This window comes from Sceloporus occidentalis, unplaced genomic scaffold (assembly GCF_023333645.1).
Source record: "Sceloporus occidentalis isolate IW3139 unplaced genomic scaffold, rSceOcc1.0.p SCAF_5, whole genome shotgun sequence".
In the NCBI taxonomy this organism is placed as follows: Eukaryota; Metazoa; Chordata; class Lepidosauria; order Squamata; family Phrynosomatidae; genus Sceloporus; species Sceloporus occidentalis.
The window spans coordinates 48321258-48346397 of NW_028316985.1; the positions used below are offsets into that span (position 1 = coordinate 48321258).

Here is a 25140-nt window from a genome sequence, read left to right on the forward strand (position 1 = left end):
TGGCTTTGGTGCGACTTCTGGACTCTTAGGACGCATGCATCATTGAAACACCATACCTCCACTGTGACTCGATGCAGCTTTATTTTGGCTGTCTGTAACAGGCCAAAGTTGACTTATAGTTGAGTGTATACGGTACACCCCATTCCAAAAAGTAATAGACAAATTGCTTTGGTGCAATAAAAACAAAATATAGTTTTAAGACTTGTTAATGATAAACACAGTGACTGTGGAATAACCTTTTGTAGACTAAAATCCACTTCATCATATTCACAATGTTAACCACAATTGACAATTATGGATATAAATACAAGTACAAATACTTGTAGAGAAGGAAAAGGGGAGGGAAGAAATCAAAAAGAGGTACTATCTGTGATTTTTTTAAATGAAAAAATTGGAACAGATACTGTGTGGTTATCTGGTAACACCCTGTCCACCTGCTCTAGTTTCTAAGGGTTGCATGAAGTAGAGAAATGCTGGTCTATCAAAGACTGGATTAAAATTTTGTCTGATTACAGAACAAAAAGTGTCATTATGCTAAGTGGCTTCATGTCACATTGACTTTCGTATGTATTTACCAATTTTACTAAAACATTCAAATGTATTTGTAAGATGAGCACAGTGACCATTCTCATCAGCACTATACTGGTCATATGTATGCTTATATTTTATACTTACTGAAGGTTCTTGCCATCCACTTGCTGGTTACATTATTACTAAACCAAAATAATATATATATGGCATATATTCCCCCCCCCCCCCCAATTCTTCTTCATTAACAGAGCACCTGTAATTGGTCATGGTCAGTGCAGAACTGGGAGTGACATATTCCTTCAGTAATAACATTCCATTTGAAGCAGATGAGTGGTAAAACTACATACTTATCTTCCAAGGAGAACAAACAAACCCCACGTACTAATGTGAAAGGGAGACAACCTGTATCCCAAAGGTCATCTAAGGAGAGACATTTTCTCTTGCCACTTAAGCAAAAAGGCACTGTCTTAAACAAGCCTGAGCAACTCTGGTGAGGGCTCTCTATGGTCTCACAGGCCACACCTGTTTGGATGAAAACTGGTTGAAATCAATCCCAGACGTTATTGGAAGTCTATTTCTAATTTTGCATTTCCCCTAGTCAGTTTTGATGAGGTGGGTGTATTTTTGGTGATTTCATTTTTCCAAATATTTGGGCATTTGGGAGCATTTTTGACTGGGGAAAAACATTTGAAAGGAGATCTGGGGGCTTTGTATAGCCACAAAAAGGCTTGGGACAACATGTACCTTGAAGACCCCCCCCTTTTTTTTACCCAAATATAAAATTATGTGTTCTATGGTATATACATACATCTTCCCAAAACAAAGAAACAAAGAAACTCTGATAACCTGATTTTACTCATATGTAAATTTACTCAATCAATCAAAGCTCATTTGAGTGATCAAATTTCACTTATTAGGCAACATGCTAAAGATCACCTATATAAAATTAAGGCCTTTACCTCACTGAGATTGTTCCCCTGTAGCTTCAGAATCTGAAGAAGACCACAATCTTCAATACCTTCAACTTGAGTAAGATGATTAAAGGAACAGTCTATATATACTAGAGTAGGAGCATCAGAAAGTCCTTTTATGCTGATCAGTTGATTGTGATTAATAACCAGTCGCTGGAGTTTTTTTAATGACTCCAGTCCTCCTAAAAATTAAAGGGTAATATTTTATTTAAAAAATATTAGAAAAGATTAGGTCTGATGTATCTATTCAGGAATACAATAGACATATATTTATACCTTCCCCCCTTTAAAGGTATCCCTGTTCTGTGTCTCTTTCACACCACACAGTTATAGCAGTTAGATACCATTTTAATTGCCATGGCTCCATCTTACAAAATCATGGGATTTGTAATTCTGTGCAGTATTTAGAATCCTCTGCCACAGAGGTCTAGTGCCCCATGAAATTACAAATTCCATATGATACAGCTATGGCAGTTAAACTGGTATGAGAGTGCTATAACTGTGTATGCTGAAAAAGATGACAGTGTATCGTTTTTAAAAAAATGAAATGAAATGAAATGAAATTTTATTTATATACCGCCGTTCCTATGATCACGGCGGTTTACAACAGGTAAAATACAATACAATACAATTTACAATACAATTTACAAGCAGCATAAAAAGCATGTACTACAATACAGCAATAAATCCATCCTATACAATCAAATAATAAAGCAATCTAAAAATACATTAGATAGTATACAGCAGCGAGAAAAAGACAGGACGTGTCCCAATCAATCCCTAATGAGAAAAAATAACTAAGCCCCTCTCTATCTCCCTCCCTCTAAAGAGACCCCAACAACAGGCACTCCGCCCTGATGGTATAAGCGGCGGACAGAGTCCCCTAGGCCGCCCCTGCCCAGATGGAGAAGGGCAACGGCAGCGTCCTCTTTGGGGGGAGCCGGCGGGCCGGCTTTTGTAGGGGCCGCTCCCACCGGCCCCGCCCCCTGGAGAAACGCGGCGGCGGCGGCGGGCAAAGTCCTCTGGGCCGCCCCTGCCCAGATGGAAAAGGGCGACGGCAGTGTCCTCTTCGGGGGGAGCTGGCGGGCCGGCTTTTGTAGGGGCCGCTCCCACCGGCCCCGCCCCCTGGAGAAACGCCGCGGCGGGCAAAGTCCTCTGGGCCGCCCCTGCCCAGATGGAAAAGGGCGACGGCAGCGTCCTCTTCGGGGGGAGCCGGCGGGCCGGCTTTTGTAGGGGCCGCTCCCACCGGCCCCGCCCCCTGGAGAAATGCCACGGCCGCGGCGGGCAAAGTCCTCTGGGCCGCCCCTGCCCAGATGGAGAAGGGCAACGGCAGCGTCCTCTTCGGGGGGAGCCGGCGGGCCGGCTTTTGTAGGGGCCGCTCCCACCGGCCCCGCCCCCTGGAGAAACGCCGCGGCTTAGCTTATTTTTGTATAATTATACATTATTTTTGTATAATTACAAAATATCAGAAAGCATCAGTTGTTGTAGTAGTAGTAGTTGTTGTTGTTGTTGTGTGTCTTCAAGTTGTTTCTGACTTAGAGCAACCCTAAGGTGAATCTATCACGGGGTTTTCTTGTTGAGGGGAGTTTGCCTTTGCCTTCCTGAGGCTGAATGTTATCAATGGGTTTCCATGGCTGAATAGGGATTTGAACTCTAATTTCCAGAGCTTTTGGCCAGTGCTAAAACCACTACAGAATGCTGCCCAAAGCAGCTACTGTACAGCTACCTTATTTAAAACAAACATTATCAACCTCCTAGTTCTTTTGAAACCAATTCACAAATAATAGCTCCACATCAACACATTCTGTATTTCACTTTTTCTTCTTTAAAAATGTAATCTATCACTCATATTCATACTCTTCTTTCTGAAAGCTCCCATATTGAATACATAATAATACATTAATGATAAAATATTAATATGTTAATAAACATAAATATATTAACAATACATTAACAATAAAATATATTATTTTATGAACACCTGACAGATTTTTTAAAAACACCTATGTTGAAGCTAGATTATGATAAATGACTAGTAAAATAAACAGTCTTTCTTTGGTGCTAGAATAACTAGATGCCAGATGAGCCATTATGGGAAGAGAGTTTGAAAGACTGGGCTCCAACAACCCAAACAGCTTAAATATGTTCTACACGTTTGGTGAGCATGCTTGAAGAATGAAGATCTTAACATCTAGTTCCCACTGCATGCCTGATAACAGCAAAAGCAGCTGTTGTAGTTATTGTTATTACCTGCCCTCCTGTCAACTTCAACTCATTGCAGTTCTGTGGATGAGACATATCCAAGCCTCCCTATCCTCAATGCTCTGCTTAGGTCTTGTAGATTTAGGCCTATGACTGCCCTCAGTGAGTCTAGTCATCTTCCTCTCTTTGTACTGCCTTCCACCTTTCTAGCATTATTATCTTTTCTGATGATTCATGCCTTTTCAGGATGTGGCCAAAGTATGACATCCTCAATTTAATCATCCTGGTTTGCAGGGTGAGTTCAAGCTTGATCTGTTCAGGGACCTATTTGTTTGTCTTTTTGGCTGTCTACAGTATCCTCAGCACTCTTCTGCAGTTTGTTGTTGTTGTTAACTGCCCTCAACCCATGGCAACTGTGTGGATGAGACATCTCCAACACTCCCTGTCCTCCACTGCTCTCCTTAATTTCTGCAAATTCATACCTGTGACCTCATCTCAAATGAGCTCGTGTTCTTTCTGTCTGCTTTCTTCACTGTCCAGCTCTTACATCTGTACATGGTGACAGGGAATACAATGGCTTCAACGATTCTAACTTTAGTGCTCAGTTGTATATCTTTACACTTTAGGATCTTGTCAAGTTCTTTCATAGTTGCCCTTCCAATTCCTAGTCTTCTTCTTATTTCTTAACGACAATCACCATTCTGATAAATGTTTGACCCAGGGTATGGGAATTCTTGTAACTATTTCAATTTCCTCATTGTTTAGGTATAAAGCTAGATTATGATAAATGACTAGTAAAATACAGTCTTTCTTTGGTGCTAGAATGACTAGATGCCAGATGTGCCATTATGGGACGAGAGTCCAAAGACTTAAATATCTGCTGCACTACATTTGGTGAGCATGTCTGAAGAATGAAGATCTTAACATCCAGCTTCCACTGCATGCCTAATCCCAGTTGAAGCGGCTGTGCTTCTTTAGTAATTCAGTGTTGATATTGTGAAAGGGAAATGGTGTGTTGCAAAGTGTTAGCTGAATTTTGTCTGCATAAGCTGTCAAGGCAGGTGCATCCGAAGCACATCAGGAATGGATGGTAAATCTTTGTTATGTTCTTGCATGCAGATGCACCCTCACTCAAAATGAGATACTTTCTGCTTTATTTTCAGCTACTCATTTTTGTAGCATTATCAGCTTGCCTTGTCTAGCGAAATATGAATTACTGATAAGCATGCTATCAATGAAAAGAGGTATCTTACAGTTTGGATGTCACTGTATATTATACATGCACTATATGAGAGCACTTTCAGAATAAATCCTAAAAATTACAGTATCTCAAACAATGCTTCTATGCTATCCTGAACTGAACAAACAGTTACCCTGTAGCAGGTTGTATAGTGTAAAAAAGTAGCAATACAATGTCTCTATAAATAATCATTACAGAGTGCTGGTGGAAATTCTTCTTCTTCTGACTATAGTATCATTTACAGAAATACAAGAAACTACTACAAACTACTGGTTAATATGTCCATTACTTATGTAACTAATTGAATATCCACTGTAAAATACAGTGTTCCTCTCCCCCCCCCCCCCATTATTGTGTGTGTTTTCACTCCTCTGCTGCAGAACAAAAACAACAACAATTTATAACCAATATGCATCTTTGCAAGTTGCTTTTTTCCCCCTGATGAGCAATGACTGCTGGGGGAAAGGAAGAATGAAGAAAAGCCAATACTCTAACCTTTCTATTACTTCAGGTATTTCATTGACTGCAAAATCTACAGTGAACACATCCTGCACACTCTAGTGTAAATTCTGCAACATACAACTCTACTGCAATAGGAAATGATCTGTTCTTTGAATTGATATTTTTTTTGAACTGTGTTTGTGATCTGAAGAAGAAATTTGCATATGCAGGAAAGAACTATCTATATAATGGAGATTTGCTTTTGCAATTGAATCCCTAACCTCAAAGGGACAAAATGTATTTAAAATGTATATGCAAATGTCTTCTACACTAGAAAGTGCAATGGAAGCTTTTGGCCTATACTTCAATCTAAACTAAACTGAAACCATGATTAGAATCTCAGTATATAATACCCACAAGCCAGACATGTGGTAAGACATAGGCCCACATGTGGAAAGCTTTTCCTAATATTAATTTAGCAAACAGCTAACCTGCCTTCTAACCTAAATACGTTTCATACCAAAGAGGTCAATTCCACTGAACTCATGGGCTTACTCACAGATATGCAGAGGATTGCACTATAAAAGCTAGAGGTTCTGTGTTCTAAACTATGAGTGTGTGTGTGTGTGTGTGTGTGTATACAAATTTCTCATTTCTTACAAACTAAGAACTAAAATACCAATTTAAATATGTGGTCTAGTACAACAAATTAGGTCATGAGTCCTCAACAACTGAGAAATAATTTCAAATACACTTCTAACTTTATGCATAATATTGCAAATTGCTTGTTTGGATTTTGCTTAAAGTGAAATTACACTCAAAAGCTAGCCAGCACCATCTAGTGGACTCATGAATTGCAATGTATGGCTGGACTCTATTTTGGAGAACTTTGAGCATAATTTTGTTTGCATTTGAGATTAATGCTATTGGCCTATAGTTGCTGCAATCTTTTGTGTCTCCTTTTCTGTGAATGGGGTGTAATAGAAACTTGTTACATCCATGGAAAACTCTGGGTGCATACAATGATAGAGCTGGAAGAGGCCTCAAGGGCCATCAAGTCCAGCCTCCTGTCATGCAGGAAAGCACAAGCAAAGCACCTCAAACAGATGGCCATCCACCCTCTGTTTAAAAAGAGAAAGAGAATCCACCATGCTCTGAGGCAGCAAATTCCACTATCAAATAGCTTCTACCCCTCTCTGAACAAGACACCTGTTTGCCCTGAAAATATAGACTACTCCGCCCTGCTTTGTCTTCTAGTATATTTAATTTTATTTATTGCAGTTTATTTGATTGTAATTTTCTAATTTTATGTATCATTTTATAATTGGGTTGGGGGGTAGGGTAGGGTAACTTGTTTTAACGGTAATTGATATTTTATTGTATTATATTGTATGGTTTTCAGGATGTTGTAACCCACCTTGATTCCTTGTGAAAAGGCAGGCTATAAATAAATCATATTATTATTATTATTATTATTATTATTATTTACTGTCAGAAAGTTCTTCCTAATGTTTAGGTGGAATCCATTGCTCTGGGTCCTATTCTATAGAGCTGCAAAAAACAAACTTGCTCATCTTCAGTATGACATCCTTTCAAATGTTTAAACAGGGATATCATGCACAGGGTCGCCATGGGTTGAGATCCACTCGAGGGCGATTAACAACGACAAATCATATCACCTCTTAACCTCCTCTTCTTCAGGCTAAACATAATCAGCCCCCTAAACCTTTCTTCCTAGGGCATAGTGTCCAAACCTTTCACTGTTTTAGTCCAGCTTTTCAACATCCTTGAAATCTGAACAAAGCAGAACAGAGTGGTGCTTTTATTTTCCTTGACACTATACTTCTCTTGATGCAACCTAGAATCACATTGGCTTTTAAAGCTGCTGCATCATGCTGTTGACTCATGTTCAACATGTGGTCTACTAGGACTCTTAGATCCCTTTACATATACTGTTGTCAAGCCAGTGTTCCCATCCTATATCTCTGCATTTTTCTGATTAAGTATAGTACCTTACATTTCTCCCCAATGAAATTCATTTTGTTAGTTTTGGCCCAGCTTTCTAATCTATTAAGATTATATTGAATTTTCATCCTGTCTTCTGGGGTATTAGCTACCCCTCGTAATTTGGTACCATCTGCAGATTTCATAAGCATGCCCTCTATTCCATCATCCTAGTCACTGATAAATATGTTGAATAGCACTGGGCCCAGGATAGAACTCTCCATGGATCACTTTTCTCTAGGATGAAAAGGAGCCATTAGTAAGCACCCTCTGGATTTGGTTGGTCAACCACTTACAAATCCCCCTAACAGTAGCACTGTCTATCCCACATTTTCCTAGCATTTTTGCAAGAATATCATAGGGGACCTTGTTGAAGGCCTTACTGAAACCAAGAAATACTACATGCACAGCATTCCCTTCATCTACCAAGTTGGGAATTTTATATAAAAAAGAGATTAGATTAGTCTGTTGTGACTTATTCTCTGAAAAACTCATGTTGTCTTTTAGTGATTATGGCATTCTTTTGAAAATATTTACAGACTGTCTATTTACTAGGGGTATCCCCAATAACAAGTGGATCTGGAATAGCATGTATCAGCTTCCACATTCTCCTGCAAGGGGTTCAGATCCAGCACAGATGACTTCTCCCATTGTTTTCAAAGGAGAGGCATTCCAATTACCAAAAGATAAAGAAAAGAACCGAAGCATAGAGACAAAAAAAACAAGGCAAAGGCTTCTCTGCCACTTCTTCCATACAAGCTGATTGACCTTTGGAAGTGATGCATGGTCTCCATGTTACTCCCCTCTCCAAGTCCTATTGAGGATTCCTCTGTTCCTTCTGAAAGAATACAGTCACGAGTTGTTAATAAGTATGCCTAAATCCTCTCATAATGAGTTGGCAGCAGTCATAGTACAGGAACTGAATTTTCCATATTCTACTTTCTACATTCAGTTTTGCATTATGTAAAAAAAAGAAAGAAACAATAAGAGTTAACGAGTCAATAAAATATTACAAAGCCTCATTTTATAGGAGCAACTACAAAGCAATTTTACACTGAATGTAATATGTGTCAGTGCAAAGAGGAGGGTGCTTCACTCGACTGCAACTGTCAAATCTCCCTATGGAAACTGTACAGGATTTAGAGATGGAAGAGGAGGGAGCAAAACTTTACAAACACAGGTCTATATTTGTGTAATTCCATAAGGGTTTTTTTTTAAAGCCTCTATCAATATGTTATTGTGTATGCTATGTAACCTACTAACCAGACCTCCCCAAAGCAGCTGACAAGGACAGAAAATGAGGCTCCAAGTGGTTTTTTTGAACATCTACTTTCTCATTCAAACCCATCTCACTTACGTGTAACATACAGTACTTTCATTGTATATACAGACAGGATAGGAGACTTTTACCCCATTGGCTCTGGAGTCCTCATAGCCAAGACTCATCAATTCATATTATGTCACTTTCACATTAATCTTTCAGATACTCCACCTAAGGAAATCCATCTGAAACAAGTAATCCCTTACAGTATTACTGGCACTGAAGACAGATTGAACGCAGATCCCAGCATTTCTGCTACCAATCAGTCCACCTTGTTGGTTTACTTTGGATTACTGATATTTGAAATTTAATGAACACCAACATTCACTATTCACTATAAATAAGCTTGTGCCTAAACTATGTCACTTTTACATGGATAATTTCACAGTCCAAAACTTAGTCAGTGGGATTGCCTGCATGGTCTTTATTCAGACTGAAAAGCCCTATTTCTTAAGTTCTGATTTACTTGACAATAATCAAATGGCTTCTTTTGCTTTTTCAATTTTGTAATTCAGGTGGCACAGAAACATTTCTCTTTATTCAACAGAAGTGTTCATTCAGTTATCTTGATACCATTTTGGATAAATGGAGAGCAATTGAGACTTTTTTGAATCCAAAAAGTGACATTGCAATATGCTCCGCAGTGTAGACCCCAATTTGTTTATTATATGGGGACCTCTAAAATGTTTAGTTTCTTGGTTGCATTCTATATTACCATTTCACAACATTTCCCTCAATCTGGTAAGTTACATAGAGCCTTTTTTAAATTCTTTAGATGAATTTATGTTTTCTAAAAACTATTTAAAGCCAGTATGCTGTAGTGGTTTTACTGTTAGACCAGGATACTGGAAACCAGGGATCAAATCCCTGCTTGACCAGGAAAATCCACTAGGTGGATTCTGGAAAGTCACATTCTCTTGATTCAGAGAAAGGTACAGTACTGGCAAAACCCACTCTTAACAATCTTGCCAAGAAAACCCTGTGATAAGTTTGCTTTAGGGTCATCATAAATTATAAACAACTTGAAAGTACACAACAGCAGCAGCAGCAGCAGCAGCAGTAGCAGCAACAACTATTTTTCTAATTATATATATGTACATCATTTGCAACTATATAAATGAAAAACACATTATTTTACAAAGCAGTCATGTACATTCAACCCTTTTCCTGAATTCTATTTTTTGACTGAGGAGATACATCTAGTGTGGTCAGCAGCATATAGGAGGAAAACAGGTACCTTTCAATTGTATCCCCTAATCACTGCGGACTTTCTTACATTCCCTTGGAGTAAGTAAACCAGTAAGACTGACTGTGTGTGTACAAAATCTCTTGCTTGCAGGGTACCTATTGACTCTTCACTGTAAAGGGAAACCATTTACTTGTACTGGCATAAATCTGGTAGCCACAGAAGTATCTACCTCTAATCTCCAGTGGTTGACTGATAGCATGGGGAAATGACAACTGCCAGGGTTGCAAGCCAGCCAGCCAGTAAGTCTCTTTGTGAATGAGAAGAATGGGAAGGCACAGAATGACACAATGAAGAGTGGCAGCCAAAGGAAAATGCAGAGGATAAAGAGAGGGACATGCCTAATCATCTAATGAAGTGACACTTAGATGTTCATCCATTTCTGGATTACTTGGTTCATCCTAGATCATGAATGGACAAACTGCAGTCCACCAGATGAAGTTGGATTATCAACTCCCATGGGCCCAATCAGCACAGTTAGTGATGAAGAATGCTGAGAGCTATAATCCAACATCTGAAGGACTGCTTGATTCACAAGGAAGAAATAGTAGTAGTAAACAAAGTTGGTTTCAAAAAAAGTAGTAAGTAAAGCACTCCCAGAAAGCTTTAGGGAACACAGATCCCTCCCTCCCAATCCTGAAATGGGTCAGGGGACGGAACAAAGGCCTCTTAGTAAGGCTTCCAGGGCTTTTTGAAGCACAGGTTTATTACAATTGTTGCACTTCTCACTCTGTTCCTGAGGAGCAATGGAATAATCTCAGTCCCAGATAAAGCCAAGTAGGAAAGTTCCACCTAGAAGTGTCAATTTTCCTGATTTTTTAAAGTGGGAGTAGGAACAATCCTGGCACCTTTTCTGAAATTTTAAAATGATTTTTTTGGTGGGGTGGGGCAGAAATTTTCAGAAAGACTGAAAAAAATGTGCTATTAGTATCCTTTACAGATACAGATTGTCACATCTGGGATATATATCATGATACAATTATGCCAATATAAGCATAATATGAGACAATTACACTTCTTTGTTCGATATAATATTATCATGTTTTGTATATGGAAATTTTTATTCCCCCCTCCCTTTTGTTACAAATGAAGCTGCAAGGTCTTGAACTGTAAAAATCTCTTTGGTTTTGCTACTCTATTAGGAGGCAAAAACAACTATACAAAAAGAACAAACAATCAAAAGCAGTAAAATAGAAAATTATTTTGTCTCTTTTAGGGTTCCATAGACATAAAGCATTCATTCCCACAAAATGAATCAAGAAAATAATATCAAGACCAGGAATTGCAATGATCAGATACTGTACATTGTCCTACATAAAAGTCTTTCTGTTACATAGATTTGGAAATAATTTTAGGAGAGCAACTGATCTTAAAAGCCTTTTTGTAAATGGTTTATCCATTATTCTAAAATAAAATATTCCAAAACCCAATTGTTTTCATTTTTTGGAATTTGAAATAGTCACTGTAAGTGCCTTACCAATTCGAGTTACTTTATTGTAGGAAAGTTCAAGATCCAAGAGATTACTGCAGCCATATAAACCATGAAGTGATGATATATTATTTTTATTCAGAATTAGAATGCATAGATTTTCTAAATTCTCACAACTGATCAACTGAATATTGTTCTCCTGCAATAAATAAATACGAATAAGCAAAAATAGAAAAAGAGAGACAGGCCTTATTTTTCTATATTTGGAACAATTAAAAATACTATAAATGTCTAGTCAGAACTGGGCTGCTGCCACACAACAGAATTAAGGTTGTTTGACATCGCTTTAACTGCCATGGCTTAATGCTATGGAAATCTGGGATTTGTAGTTTGTTGTGGCACCTGGCTCTCTGACAGTGAAGGCTAAATGTCTCACAGTATTACAAATCTCGGAATTCCATTGCACTGAGCTGTGGTAGGTAAAGTGGAGACAAACTGGATTATTTCTGCAGTGCAGATGCAGCCTTAGTATTTCATTATGGGTAATTTGGTTTAGCATGGCAGCTCAAGCTTCTGATATTCTCATTTAAAGGGGAACAAACATCTGCTAGTATCAAGCGTATGGAAAATATTATGGAGAATGGGGAAGGGAACTGTATAGCTCACATACCTGGCTGTGTCAAAAGGCAAATGTAGACCAGGGTGCAGTCCAATATGGACCTTGGGAATGCTACTGATTCCCCCAGGTGCCTGGCACCCCTTGAATTTTTTTCCATCTGAACTTTTAAAAAAAATTGCCCAGACACCCACACCACCACTTTAATATGCGTTTAAAAGGCTGCTTTGAGATGGGCCTAATTGTTAACAGTTAGGAGCCGAATGCATTATTTTTGTGAAGCAGTGTAACAATCTGTTATACTGTCATTTTTAAAAAGTGTAACAAATAATATTTATTTATAACATAATCATTTGAGAAGCTATTTCAAGGGATGACAAGGGACCGTTTTTGTTATTTTCAAAGTAAATGTTCATGAAAAATGAAAAATGCTTACAATAAGTGTAACATGTAATAGATTACTTTCTTTAAAAAAAGAAACAACGGATACAATGCTGTCTATACACACACACACCCTCTAAAAGAAACTTACAAGATCAAATTCATTTGTAGAGAGACAGCAGCATTAGCTTATTCTCAAATGAATGCTATGTCTGAGGCCAGAGCTTTCCATTACACAACATGTTTAGAGTTCTAAAAGTTATGTTTGTCTGGTAATAACAGGCAAACATAAAAAGGTTCTTAATTTCACCTCACACAGGTATTTCCTCATTCTCAGCCTTTGCAAATGTTGTTTCCCCTGCTCCAACTGAGTTGGAAGACTGGCTGAAAGCAGCAAAACTGGCTGAGGGGAAAGCCTGATGGAGTAAAAAAATCAGCCTGGACTGAGGGCTGTGAAGTAAAAACTGTAGTTGGGCAGAATTGGTAAGCACCTCAACAACCACCAAATGCCCCTTTCCTTAACACAGTATAATTAATATAATTTGACAACATTTGAGAACACATATTTATCAAGGCAGGAGTGGAGACAGTGTAGCCCCTGAAGTGTCCCTAACCTCATTTTAAAAAAAATGTGCCAACACCAAGGACAAGTGCAGTGAATTGACAATCCTGTCCCAAGAACCCTCCAACTACTCCCTATCTCTCCCAAACCTAAAAAAATAAAAATTAAAAAAATCACTGTAGCCACCCAAATGACAGCTGAAAATAAAGTGGTATTGTTACTAGTGTCCTTAAACATTATAGTGCAGCTCTGGGCAATCACTAACCCAAGATAATTTGTAGTTCCAGTTCTGGAAAACTGATTTGCATGGGAAGCTAGCAAGGAGTGAAGGATCATATGGACAGAGTTCTATTCTTTGCCAGCAAACTTTGTATTTTAAAGCCGAGCTGAGCCCAGCTTTTGTTCCTGAGAACTTTTTCTGACTTAACCTTGGTTCCAAGGAGTAGGAAACAAATGGTTTTGCAAAACTATTCCCCACTGCCCAATTTATATGGTCTTAGCATCATAGTCAATGTTGCTACTGCAGGGTATAGTTTTTACTGTTTCCTAGCTGGCATAGGGCCAGATGACCTGGTCAAGCTGGCTTCATGCTAGGTGGGGGTGTGGTATTTAGACACACCATGCCTCCAGGCTGGACAAAACTGCACTGGCAATTACACACTGGCTAGCTTCTATCCAGCTTGAGGGTGTGGCATTTAGTTGCCACTTGCCCCGGAACCAGAGAAAAACTGGCTCTAGAGGTAAAGGGGAAGCTCCAATTCAGCCCAAAAGGGGTGGCTCCAAGCCACCCTTTTTTGGCCGTCTGTTTCTGCCCTAAGTTGCTACACATTAACATCATAGGTTGGGTCCAAATCAAACAGCAGGAAGAATTTAGTGACCAGAGGCAGGTCAATTATGAATGAATTCTTTTCTTCTTGTATACACCAAGACATTCAGTTAGAGTTTGACATTAGAAGATACAAATGTGCGTTATGAAAGTAAGTTTGAAGAACATTGTTGGTATTGTTTTAAACAGAATTAGCACAACAATTACACATAACACTGCTCTTGATGAGAAAATGGGGTGGGAAATCCCATAAGCAATTTCCAACTTCTACAGCTTGTGTCACTATTATTTCAGAACTGAACTATCGTATCCCTTAGAATCATAGAATCATAGAATCGTAGAGTTGGAAGAGACCACCAGGGCCATCCAGTCCAACCCCCTGCCATGCAGGAAATCCAAATCAAAGCATCCCTGACAGATGGCCATCCAGCCTCTGTTTAAAGACCTCCAAGGAAGGAGACTCTATCACCTTCCGAGGAAGTGCATTCCACTGTCGAACAGCCTTTACTGTCAGGAAGTTCCTCCTAATGTTGAGGTAGAATCTCTTTTCCTGTAGCTTGCATCCATTGTTCCGTGTCCTGTTCTCTGGAGCAGCAGAAAACAAGCTTGCTCCCTCCTCAATATGACATCCTTTCAAATATTTAAACAGGGCTATCATATCACCTCTTAACCTTCTTTTCTCCAGGCTAAACATCCCCAGCTCCCTAAGTCGTTCCTCATAGGGCATGGTTTCCAGACCCTTCACCATTTTTGTCGCCCTCCTTTGGACACGCTCCAGTTTCTCAATGTCCTTTCTGAATTGTGGCGCCCAGAACTGGACACAATATTCTAGGTGGGGCCTGACCAAAGCAGAATACAGTGGCACTATTACTTCTCTTGATCTAGACACTATACTTCTATTGATGCAGCCTAAAATAGCATTGGCCTTTTTAGCTGCCGCATCACACTGTTCACTCATGTTCAACTTGTGGTCTACTTGGACTCCTAGATCCCTTTCACACGTAGTTTCATTCAGCCAGGTGTCACCCATCCTATATCTGTGCATTTTATTTTTCCGCCCCAGAAGTCATAGAACAAACAAAATTTCAAACTGCACAGCCAGAATTATCATAGCTTTTTATGTTATACGAAAACATGCATTTAAAAACATAAAATCAAGAAAAGTGTGGCACTGCGTGTGTGGTACTGCACATAAAATCCACATAAGCATACCTATGTCAGGCTTCTAGCTATAAACTCTGTATTTGGAATAGTATATGTTATCTTTTAAAACAGTTTCTACTTCAGCACAAATAAATTATGCGGTACCTCTACATCTATATACTTTAGATCTTTGCAATTGCTGAGTCCTTCCAAAGCAAGCAATCCACAGCGTCGAAGACTCAAGAATTGAAGCTTTGAACACTGTGATAAAGTAGAGAGGCTGCAGCCAGGCAAATCTTGAAAGGTAACTGTGGTGACCTATATATATTTAATAAGATATCTCAATAAGATTTTTATAAAATACTTTGATCTCAGATATATTATAGTTATAATTAATAGTAAACACATTCTAATTTCATTTTAAAAATCCATTAAAAATACCCTGGCTCCTAACACAGAAAATCACAAAGTAGTCTATAGAAAGCCACAAAATGTATGAAGCTGCTTTATAGTAAGACAATCACTCCAGCTAGCTAAATAGTGTCTACAGTGGTCTTTAACCTTTTCAGTTCTGATGCCCAAGTTTATGCCAAAATATGCCTTAGGGCAGGGGTAGGCAACCTTTTTGAGCCGGGGGCCGGGTTGCTGTCCCTCAGGCAACTGGGGGACCGAAGCCGGGGGATGGAGCTGTTGGAGGGCCCCAGCCACCGCAACGGGCCTCTCAGAGGCCCGCTGCTGCCACCGGAGCCCTGTAGCAGGGGCCCGGTGACCACAACGGGCCTCCTAGAGGCTGCAGCCAATGGCGGCGAAGTCTCGCGCGACCTTTCCTGTGGTCGCGCGAGACTTCGCCTCTAGGCGGCTGCCATTTTGTTTTTCAAAATGGCAACGAAGTCTCGCGCAACCATAGGAAAGGTTGCACGAGACTTCGCCGCCATTTTGAAAAACAAAATGGCGGCGGCAGGAGTGGCAAAAAGCCGCAATCGGCGGCGGCAGGAGTGGGCAGGGGCCAGCCGAAAGGCCTCTGTGGGCCGCATCTGGCCCACGGGCCGGAGGTTGCCAACCCCTGCCTTAGGGGAATGAACTGTTGATTTTTACCTCATATGTTACACCAGCCAATATTGGATTGGATTGGACCTGAGCTGCTAAGGGATGGACAAAATACCAAATGTAGCCAAAGTCAAAAATGGTGTGCTTAACTGCAATACATCTGCAAATACATCTATTTGTTTAACTGCAATACATCTGCAAATGAACCACTCAGTAGAACTAAAGAATCAAGTTCCTACAAAATTTATATATATTCTCCAGAATATTATGTAGTTCTAGCTATGTATGAACAAAGCCTTGTTAATGGCAATAAAGAACACTGGTGAAGCTTTTTTATAACATTCAGTAAAACATTTAACTCTTTTTGCCTTGAGGTTTGTGGCTTATTTCTTTCCTTCTCCAAATGGAGAAATGTTAAGATGGTGCCCTAACATAGCATTCACAGATATGGACAATAATCTCAAGGCAACACTTCATCACAATTTTGAAATTTTACTCTTTACTTGCCTGTTGTAGAGCATCCCAAGGGCCAGCCTGGATTATCAGTGCAGCACTCAGTGGAGGCATCAGGCCAGCTGAACATTTCCGTGGTTTGCTTCTTTCAACCAGCTTCTTGTTCTGATGTTCCCTATAAATTCTAGACCATGATTTACATGTTTTCATCCATGCTAATCTCTTTTCTTCAATCGAATCAGAAAGTGTAAGTGGTTGCTCCAAAAAACTGTCCAAATTCTCACCTTTAGTCCAATGATCAGTGACTTCCACATGAACATCTTTTACAATGTGCTCTGTTTTAATATTTTCAGAGGCATAAGATCTGTCTACCTGTACAGTGTCTCCAGAATCTAGATACATATCCATAGAACTGTTATGTATACTGCTTCCTTGATTAATTACTGTAATAGTTTTAAAACTGGGATCATTCATTTTACTGTTTTGCTGCAATTCAAAAACTGTTGAACAGTGGTCTTTTACTTTGTTTTCTAATAATTTCTCATTATTTATCTCAAAATCTTTCTTTCTGGATTTCAGTTTTCCCTCTTCACTGCTTTTATCAGCAAGCTGTAATTTCTCTTTACTCTGTTGTTTATCCACCATTAATTCTTCTTTTTCATCTTTGCCTTCCTCTTGTTCTTTTTCATTTTTAATTTCTTCTTCAATATTTGCTTTTCCTAAAGCATTATCTGTATTTTGAGGAGCCACTTCCATTTGTTTTTTGGGATTTCCCCCCTCCTTTTGTACTTTCTTTGTTATTTCTACATTTTTATCTATACAATCAACCTCTTTTTCCCCCTTTTCAGTTATAGTTTCTTCTTCTTGTGCATTTTCTGCTTTGTGTTGCTTCTTGAACAGTTGTGCTTCTTTATCTATATTTTCAGGTTCCATTTCTTTTTTGACCACAAATTTTAGTTTGCATTTTTCTTCTCTTTTCAGTTCTTCCAACATTAGTTGTTCTCTCTGAAGCCTTATAATCTCTTTCTTCCTTTCATATATCTCATGACGCTTTATCTTTTCTGCATTTTCCTTGCTCTCTTTTTCTACTCGTGTCTTTCTTTCCTTCTCCTCTTGTTCTTTCTTCTCTAAAGCCCTCCTCTTCCATCTTTCCTGCTTTTCTTTCAGTTCCTTTTCCATTGCTTCTTGTAATTCTCTTTTCCTTTTTAGTTCTGCTCTCCATTCTTTCAAGACAGGAGCATGTTTTTTGTATACCATGAATGCTCTGAATGCAGACTGGATTTTTACAGCTGCTGTATTTTGCTGTTCTGCCAATACTTGTCTTTCTATTGCTTGCTGTTCTTCGAAGACCCTTTTTTCTTCTTCTATTTGTATGTGTAAGTTGTTAATGAATTCCTAAACTCAAATAAAAAATGAACTATTGTAAGAAATATAAGATGTTTAACTTTAAGATACACGATACAATTTGACATTAATAGTTGCACATTAACCTATTCCAAGATAAGCAGAGAAAGAGGTAGTGAAGGCAAGGAGAAACAACTCCCTGGCAAACCTACTTATATGTAAACACCCAATTTTTTGACTTCAGAAAGCCAAGTGAATTGGTCAAGGTTTTATGAAATACAAACACATAAACAGATTTCCCCTCTGTTTATTGATCAATATATTTTGAATTATATTGTTATTCTACCATTTTTGTTTGTTTTTCTGGTTGCTGCTGTAATATTCTTCTAGAAATAAAATTTAAAAAAAAGGAAAAAGTGAATATCGGAGGAGAAAACACACACAACACTTTACTACTAGACGAAAAGAACAATGACCTGTAATAATTACTAAAGTAAGTCAAAGAAGAAAGTGCTAAGGCAGGCTTAATGATTAATATTAAGAAAAAAGTAATAGTGACCATGGAAAACCTAGATGAATTATTGCTAGATAATGATAAAATAGAAATGGTCAAAGAATTCCTATACCCGGGATCAAACACTAATCAGAGTCAAGAAGTCAGAAGATCAGGACTGGAAAGGGCAGCTATGAAAGAACTAGACAAGATCTTAAAGTGCAAAGACATAACACTGAATACTAAATTTAAGAGCATCGAAGCCATTGTATTCCCCATCACCATATATGGATGTGAGAGCTGGACAGTAAAGAAAGCAAACAGAAACAAAATGAAATCATTTGGGATGTGGTGCTAAAGAAGAGTGCTGAGGACAGCCATGGATAGACAAAAAGATAAACAAATGGGTCCAAGAACAGGTAAAGCCCAAAGTCTTTCTGGAAGCCAGGATAACTAAACTGAGGTTGTCATACTTTAGACACACCATGAAAAAGAAAGATTTAGTAGGAAAGGCAATGATGCTATATGACAAGTGGAAGGCAGCAGAAAGAGAAGGAGACAACAAGCCAGGACCTGAGCAGGATAAAGGATAGGAGGTCTTGGAGATGTCTCATCTGGAGGTCCGACATGAGTTGAAAATGACTCAAGGGCAGCTAACAACAACAACAAGAAGAAGAAGTCATATTAATTTTACATAGATGTTCCCTCTTCCCCTCAAATTGTCTAATGTAGTCTATGAACTTTATTGCAGTATAGCTTCTCATCATTTCCATACTAGGTGAACTGGTTCAGCCAAACTATTATTTGTCAGCAAGCCAAAACTGAAAGCCTTGGCCTGGAAAAGGTTTCAAATTCTGATCAGTTAGCAACCCATGGTTCGCGCAAATCTCAGATTCCTTTGTTCTGATCTAACTGAAAACTACCACATCTGGAAAACAGAAAGTAAAGGAGAGAACTGGAGGCTGTGATGGGAGAAAGGGGCTTTATAAGCTCAGGGCCCAATCTCAATATCCAAACCATGGTTTGAATATAACACGTGAATGGAATTATCATGAAGAATGCAGCATAACTTTTCTACACGTGAAAGACAATGTGTTAAAAAACATCACATTAAAACCTACATATCTGTTAGCATTTATGTATATATATATATTACCGTGTGCTGTCTTAGCTGTTCTTTCCAAGCTTCCTCCTCTTTCAGCAGTTCTGCTTCCATCATAGTCTTTTGTTGCTGTACAAAACACAGACCTTCACTGTTGTCTCTTTAATGTTCTTTAATAATATCAGGACAAAAAATTTTCTAATAGCTTGATTCTCAGTTATTTCAATGGGAGAGTTAAGCTCATCTTTTAAAATATGCCATCTCCCTTTCTCCCAAAAATCAATTTGCTGGATTATGTTCAGTGCATAGAACAAAATGTATCTTCATTTTCCCCCAAGGCTGTTTTGGAAGATTCAAATAGCGTTTCATTTCATTTTATAATATAAAATTTGCTTCCCTGGTATAAACTGAAAAACAATCAAAATCACTGAGTAGGAGGGTTATCACTCATTTCAGTGAAGGGATTCCATTCTTGAACTCAGAAGGAAAAACAATGTGGACAGAATCAAGTCACTAAATGAATTAAAGAAGTTTTACAGGAAGAGCAAGTCTGTGTGGGATCAGAGCTTTAGGGCCCCAAACAGAAAGCAAACTAACCATAGGGCACATGCCTTTCTAGGGGTCAGATTATGATATAAGAATCACTATTCTCTTGAGATTTTGTTCAAACAAGTTCAAGGCATACAATATATTGATACTCTCTCTGGAGCAATTGCAGTTTATAGAATGTCTAGCTCTTCGCCCTTAAGATCATATCATTTTAGCATGTTCAGAGGATGAGTAAGTATGTCTCAGAGAGAAGGAACATGTGTAAGTGCAACAAAGTTTTTAAAAATTGAGAGAAAATGAAGTGTTTACAAAGCTTTGAGTGTCCCTCAGTAGAATCATTTTGGTACTTTAGTTGTTAGTATATCAGTTATTAAAATAAAAAATTACCAGTATAAAAATATTTGTGAATAAATATAATTATTTGTGTAATTGTTATTTTTAAATGCCTTCAAGTCATTTCCCACTTATGGTGACTGACTAAGGCAAACCTTATGCAGGGTTTTCTTGGCAAGATTTGTTCCATGGAGGTATGCTTTTGCTTTCCTCTGAGGCTGAGAAAATGTGATTTGCCCAAGGTTTCCATGGCTAAGAGGGGATTTAAACCCTAGTCTCCTGAGTTGTAGTCTAATACTCAAACCACTACACTACTGGGTCTCTTTAAGTAGTACCAAAGATAAATAGGGTACCTTTTGTACTCTAAAAAGGTAGATACAATATAACTGCTTTGCAGTATCAAAATTTAAATACAAGATATACTCTTTAGCAGTAGCCTGGTTTCTCCACACTCCAGCTTTATAGCACCAGGAGTTAGGGGATACTTTTCCCTGACTTGGTAGCTGGCAGATGTTATACTACTATGTGGTATAGAGAGAAATTAGAGTCTGCAGGGGAAATCCAAAACAAAAACAATTTTTAATTAAAAAAATTCATTGAGGAACCTTTCAAAACAGCTCACTGAATGTAGAGACAGAAAATGGATAAGAAGACGAACTGAATAGAGTATCCTCCATAGGAGTAATGTATATCACAATATTTAGTCGCATTAATTACTTATTGTGCCATAATGGACATAATTTGTCACACAAAGATTAAAAAATTATCCTTATTAACACTAAAATATTACCGCATGATACATTTCTAACTTCATTCGTTCATCCTCTAGCTCTTCCTGGCGCAGTTGTCTTCTTTTCTCCTCTTCCTCATTTTCTGTTTCTTCTATAACTCTCTTAGCTTTCAGCTGCTTTATTTTTTCACTTTCAAGTTCCTTTTGCTGTTCAACCCAAATCTCAAATTCTTGCTTGCATTTTTCTTCAACTTCTTGGAAAGTAAAGCTCATGACAGTGTCACTATCATCTAGAAGAATGAACACATATAAAGTCATCAGCAGGGGAAAAGACTGCACTAAAACAGGTTGTTTCACCTCCAAAACCAGCAAGAGTATAGTTCATTTAAAACACAGTGTAGCATACCACAAATGTGTGTGTGTGTGTGTGTTGTCTGTTGTCAACTGCCTTCACGTCAACTTTCACATATGGCAACCCTATGAATTAAAGACTTCCAAGTTACTCTCTCCTCAACCACCCTGCTCAGCTCTTGCAGATTCATGGCCATGGCTTCTCTGATTGAATCTATCCATTTGGAATACAGTCTTCCTCTTTTCCTACTGCACTCCATTTTGCCAAGCATTACAGTCTCTTCTAGTGAGTCCTTTCTTCTCATAATATGGCCAAAATACAACAATCTGTCATCTTTGTTTCTGGAAGAGTTTAAGCCTAATCGGCTCTTTGGGCCTGATCTGTTCTAGGACTCATCTACTTGACTTTTTAGCAATCCACAGCATTCTCAGACCTCTTCTCCAGCACCACATCTCAAATGAGTTGATTTTTTTTCCTATCAGCTTTCCTCACTGTCCAGCTTTCACAACCATACATAGAAATGGACAATTCTAACATGAGTACGTTACACTTTAGGATCTTGTCTAGTTCCTTCATAACTGCCCTCCAACTCCAAATCTTCTTCTGATTTCTTGACTGCAACCTCCTCTCAGGGCCCAAGAAAGCAAAATGATAGGGCCAAGTATGCAAAATTTTGAACTATTTCAATCTCTTCATTGTCTACCTTAACATTATGTATATTGGTTGTTTTCATAATTTTTGTTTTCTTAATGTCTATTGATGTATTGTATATACTCATGTATAAGTCTAGAAATTTAGGTCAAAAAATTGACTCAAAAAACCTGAGTCAACTTATCCATGGGTCAATGTAGGTACTGTACTTTAAGTCTCATTTTAAAAAGGAACCATCCCCTGGTGAAAGGCAAGAGTGTGGTCTGCCCTGGAATCATTGAATCCCCACTATTTTCTCATCCATCCAGCCTTTAGTATGAGCACAAACAATTATGCCTGCTTGAATTTTGTAAGTTCTTTGCATTGTTTTCCTTTGCTTCATCCTTTGTTAGATGCCCCTGAGTTTTATCCTCAACTTATCCATGTGTCATATCAAAATCCATAATTTGGGTCCCAAAACCTGCCCTCGACTTATACATGAGGTCAACTTATAGTCGAATATATACGGGTACATATACAAATAGACATAATTGAAGTTCTAGACTGAAAAACAGTGACATGGACTCAAGCCTCACATGTCAGGCACATAGTGGTTGGGTGTAAATTGTTGCTGTGAAGATTTCACCATAATACAGTGGAGCCTTGCCTTACGCGGGGATCCGTTCCGGACACACACACACACCCCCGCATAAGGCAAATACCGCGTAAACTCAAGCCCCATTCAATAACAACAATTTTTATTGATTAGTCACCTGACCGTATCAATAGAAGACAAAGTACAAAATACATAATACAAAATCTAAATGTTAGAATGTCCAAATAGATACAAGGATAAAAAACTGATCAAGCCTAAAAACTCCTATAAAATTAACTAAAAAGTTAAAACAAATACAAGTAAACGTAAAATAAAAACAAATTATGTAAAACAAACTACAGTCTACAACAATCTAAAACAGAGTGGAGAGGAGGGAAGGGATCATTGGAAATGTTTAAATGAACTCATCACCGTGACATGAAACCCTGTTTTGCATGATAGATTGATCTTTCATTTGAGCAGCTTTTACAATAAATTTTGCTACACAGCACACTAGATGTAAATTCTCACCGGAAAGGAAATAGGACAATTTGACAGTAGGATCTCAATAGGTCAATCTAACCAAAAATGGTTGTAAAAGGTGGGCTCTCTCGTTATCATAAAAGCATCAGTCAAACAGGATGTGTGTAATGGGGCCTCATGCTCGCGGCAGTGCAGTGCGCACATGCCATTCAATGAATAGCAGCGTGGCTTTCTCATAAACCAGAAGCTGCATGTGGTTCGCCCGCGTATGGAGCGGGCATGCTGTAATAATATCCTTCTTGGGATAAATACATAGGAATTTTTAATCAATCTGCTGTGCTTTTGTAGGCATCAGTCAAGAAATATCAAAGCACACCATGCTAGAGATCCTTATAGGATTATGTCTGTTTCATTTTGTTTCTGTTACAATATGCATAGATTACAGTGTACTCCACAGCTCTTTCTGCAAATGCCGAATAATATGTGCTCCCATTCTCTCTAGTCTTAGCTCCCAAAGTCTGTATCTATTTGTTGTTGTTTGTTTGTTATTAACTGCCTTTGAATTGACCTCATCTCATGGAGATGAGACATCTCCAAGCCCCTCTGTCCTCTACTGCTCAGTTTATGTCCTGCAAAGTCAAGCCTGTGACCTCTCTGGTTGTCATCTGGCATGTGGTCCTCCTTTCTTTCTACTATCTTCTACTTTTCCTAGCATTATTGTCTTTTCTAATGAGTCATGTCTTCTCATGATGAGGCCAAAGTATGGCAGTCTCAATTTGATCATCCTGGCTTTCAGGGAAATTTCAGGATTGACCTGTTAAAGCACTCACCTGTTTGTCTTTTTGGCTGTCCACAGTATCCTTACCACTCTTCTCCAGCACCTCCATGAATACAAAGGTCCAACTGTATATGTATTCTGAATGTTTCGTGTTTTCTATTAAACAATTCTTATATAGACACCCACATTTTCCAGTATTTGCAAAAGTACTCATTTGATTTAACACTAATTAGGACTACAGAGCTCACTTCTGAGTGGAACAAAGGCTGCATGTTTGTTTACCTGTCAAAGAGCATCCATCAGCAATTTCATTGGAAGGAACATCTCCACTGTTGTTGGGCTCAATGGCATTGGCAAGAGTCTCATTCATTTGTTGCTCTTCATCATCTATTTGAGATAAAATCTGAACAAATATTTTCATGATAATGTATCTGAGCTTGGAAGTATTATGGTTGGATTACAACAACTTGTGCATAGAAGCAGTTTTGTTCTATGCGAGCCATGGCTCATGAGTAGGATTTATGATACCAAACATACAGTTAATGAACAGATGTTACTTCCTATGGAAACAAAACCTTGAGACAGCTGTATTAGGCACAATCCAACTTTCTGTGCACGGAATCATTTTTGAAAAGTAGCAGTTTTACTATTCAAAGAGGAAAGCTCAGTTTGTTTTCTCTCCTCCCATTCCTAACTTCTCATCAGCAGCAGTGATACCACTAATTTTTAAACAGATTTTTGTCTGCAATCACAGCAGCTGGCCTGAGGAAAGAAAATATGCATGCAAGACAGCATTTATGATTCCTCATCCACAGCTTCATGATCCCACATACAAATTGCCACTAACTGGATAGGGGCCAAAGCCAACAAATGTTTGTATTTTTATGACAACTTGTGTTTTAAGATAGAGAGAGATTACAACTATAATATTAAAAGACAGTTAGGGCAACCACCAAGTTTTATAAACTATTCGTTATGTCATTAAATGTATAGTGGGACCACCATTTGTGGGCTTGCCATCTGCGAATTTGAACATCCACGGATAGTAATCCCCATTTTCGCCAATGTTGATGCATAATGTAGCTGTGCACAGGTCATGTTGCCATTAGGAACAATGGGACTTTAGGTCCCACTTTTTTTCATATCTGCAGATCCCCCATGGATACGAAGGCCCAACTGTATATGTATTCTGAATGTCTCGTGTTTTTTATTAAACAATTCTTATATAGCATTCCAAAAAATAAATAACAAGATCCTTATACTTTTTTTCTACTTAATTAATACTTAATTTTGTTTGTGTCATAATGCCATTTAAGGACAGTGGGCTTTGGTATCTAT

General features: G+C 38.5%; 1 protein-coding gene across 2 annotated transcripts in view; it reads right to left on the reverse strand.

The window, feature by feature from the left end:
- The window catches only part of LRRIQ1 (leucine rich repeats and IQ motif containing 1), a 132553-nt gene that overhangs the window by 95741 nt on the left and 11672 nt on the right, over positions 1 to 25140 (reverse strand). For both annotated transcript variants that reach the window (XM_089524009.1, XM_089524010.1), the window contains 7 exons: positions 24085 to 24205; positions 21025 to 21254; positions 19407 to 19481; positions 16468 to 17808; positions 15079 to 15231; positions 11434 to 11584; positions 1491 to 1684 (listed from right to left, as the gene is read on the reverse strand). In XM_089524009.1, coding sequence (XP_089380135.1) covers positions 1491 to 1684; positions 11434 to 11584; positions 15079 to 15231; positions 16468 to 17808; positions 19407 to 19481; positions 21025 to 21254; positions 24085 to 24205 — 2265 coding nt within the window. The remainder of the gene's footprint in view (positions 1 to 1490; positions 1685 to 11433; positions 11585 to 15078; positions 15232 to 16467; positions 17809 to 19406; positions 19482 to 21024; positions 21255 to 24084; positions 24206 to 25140) is intronic.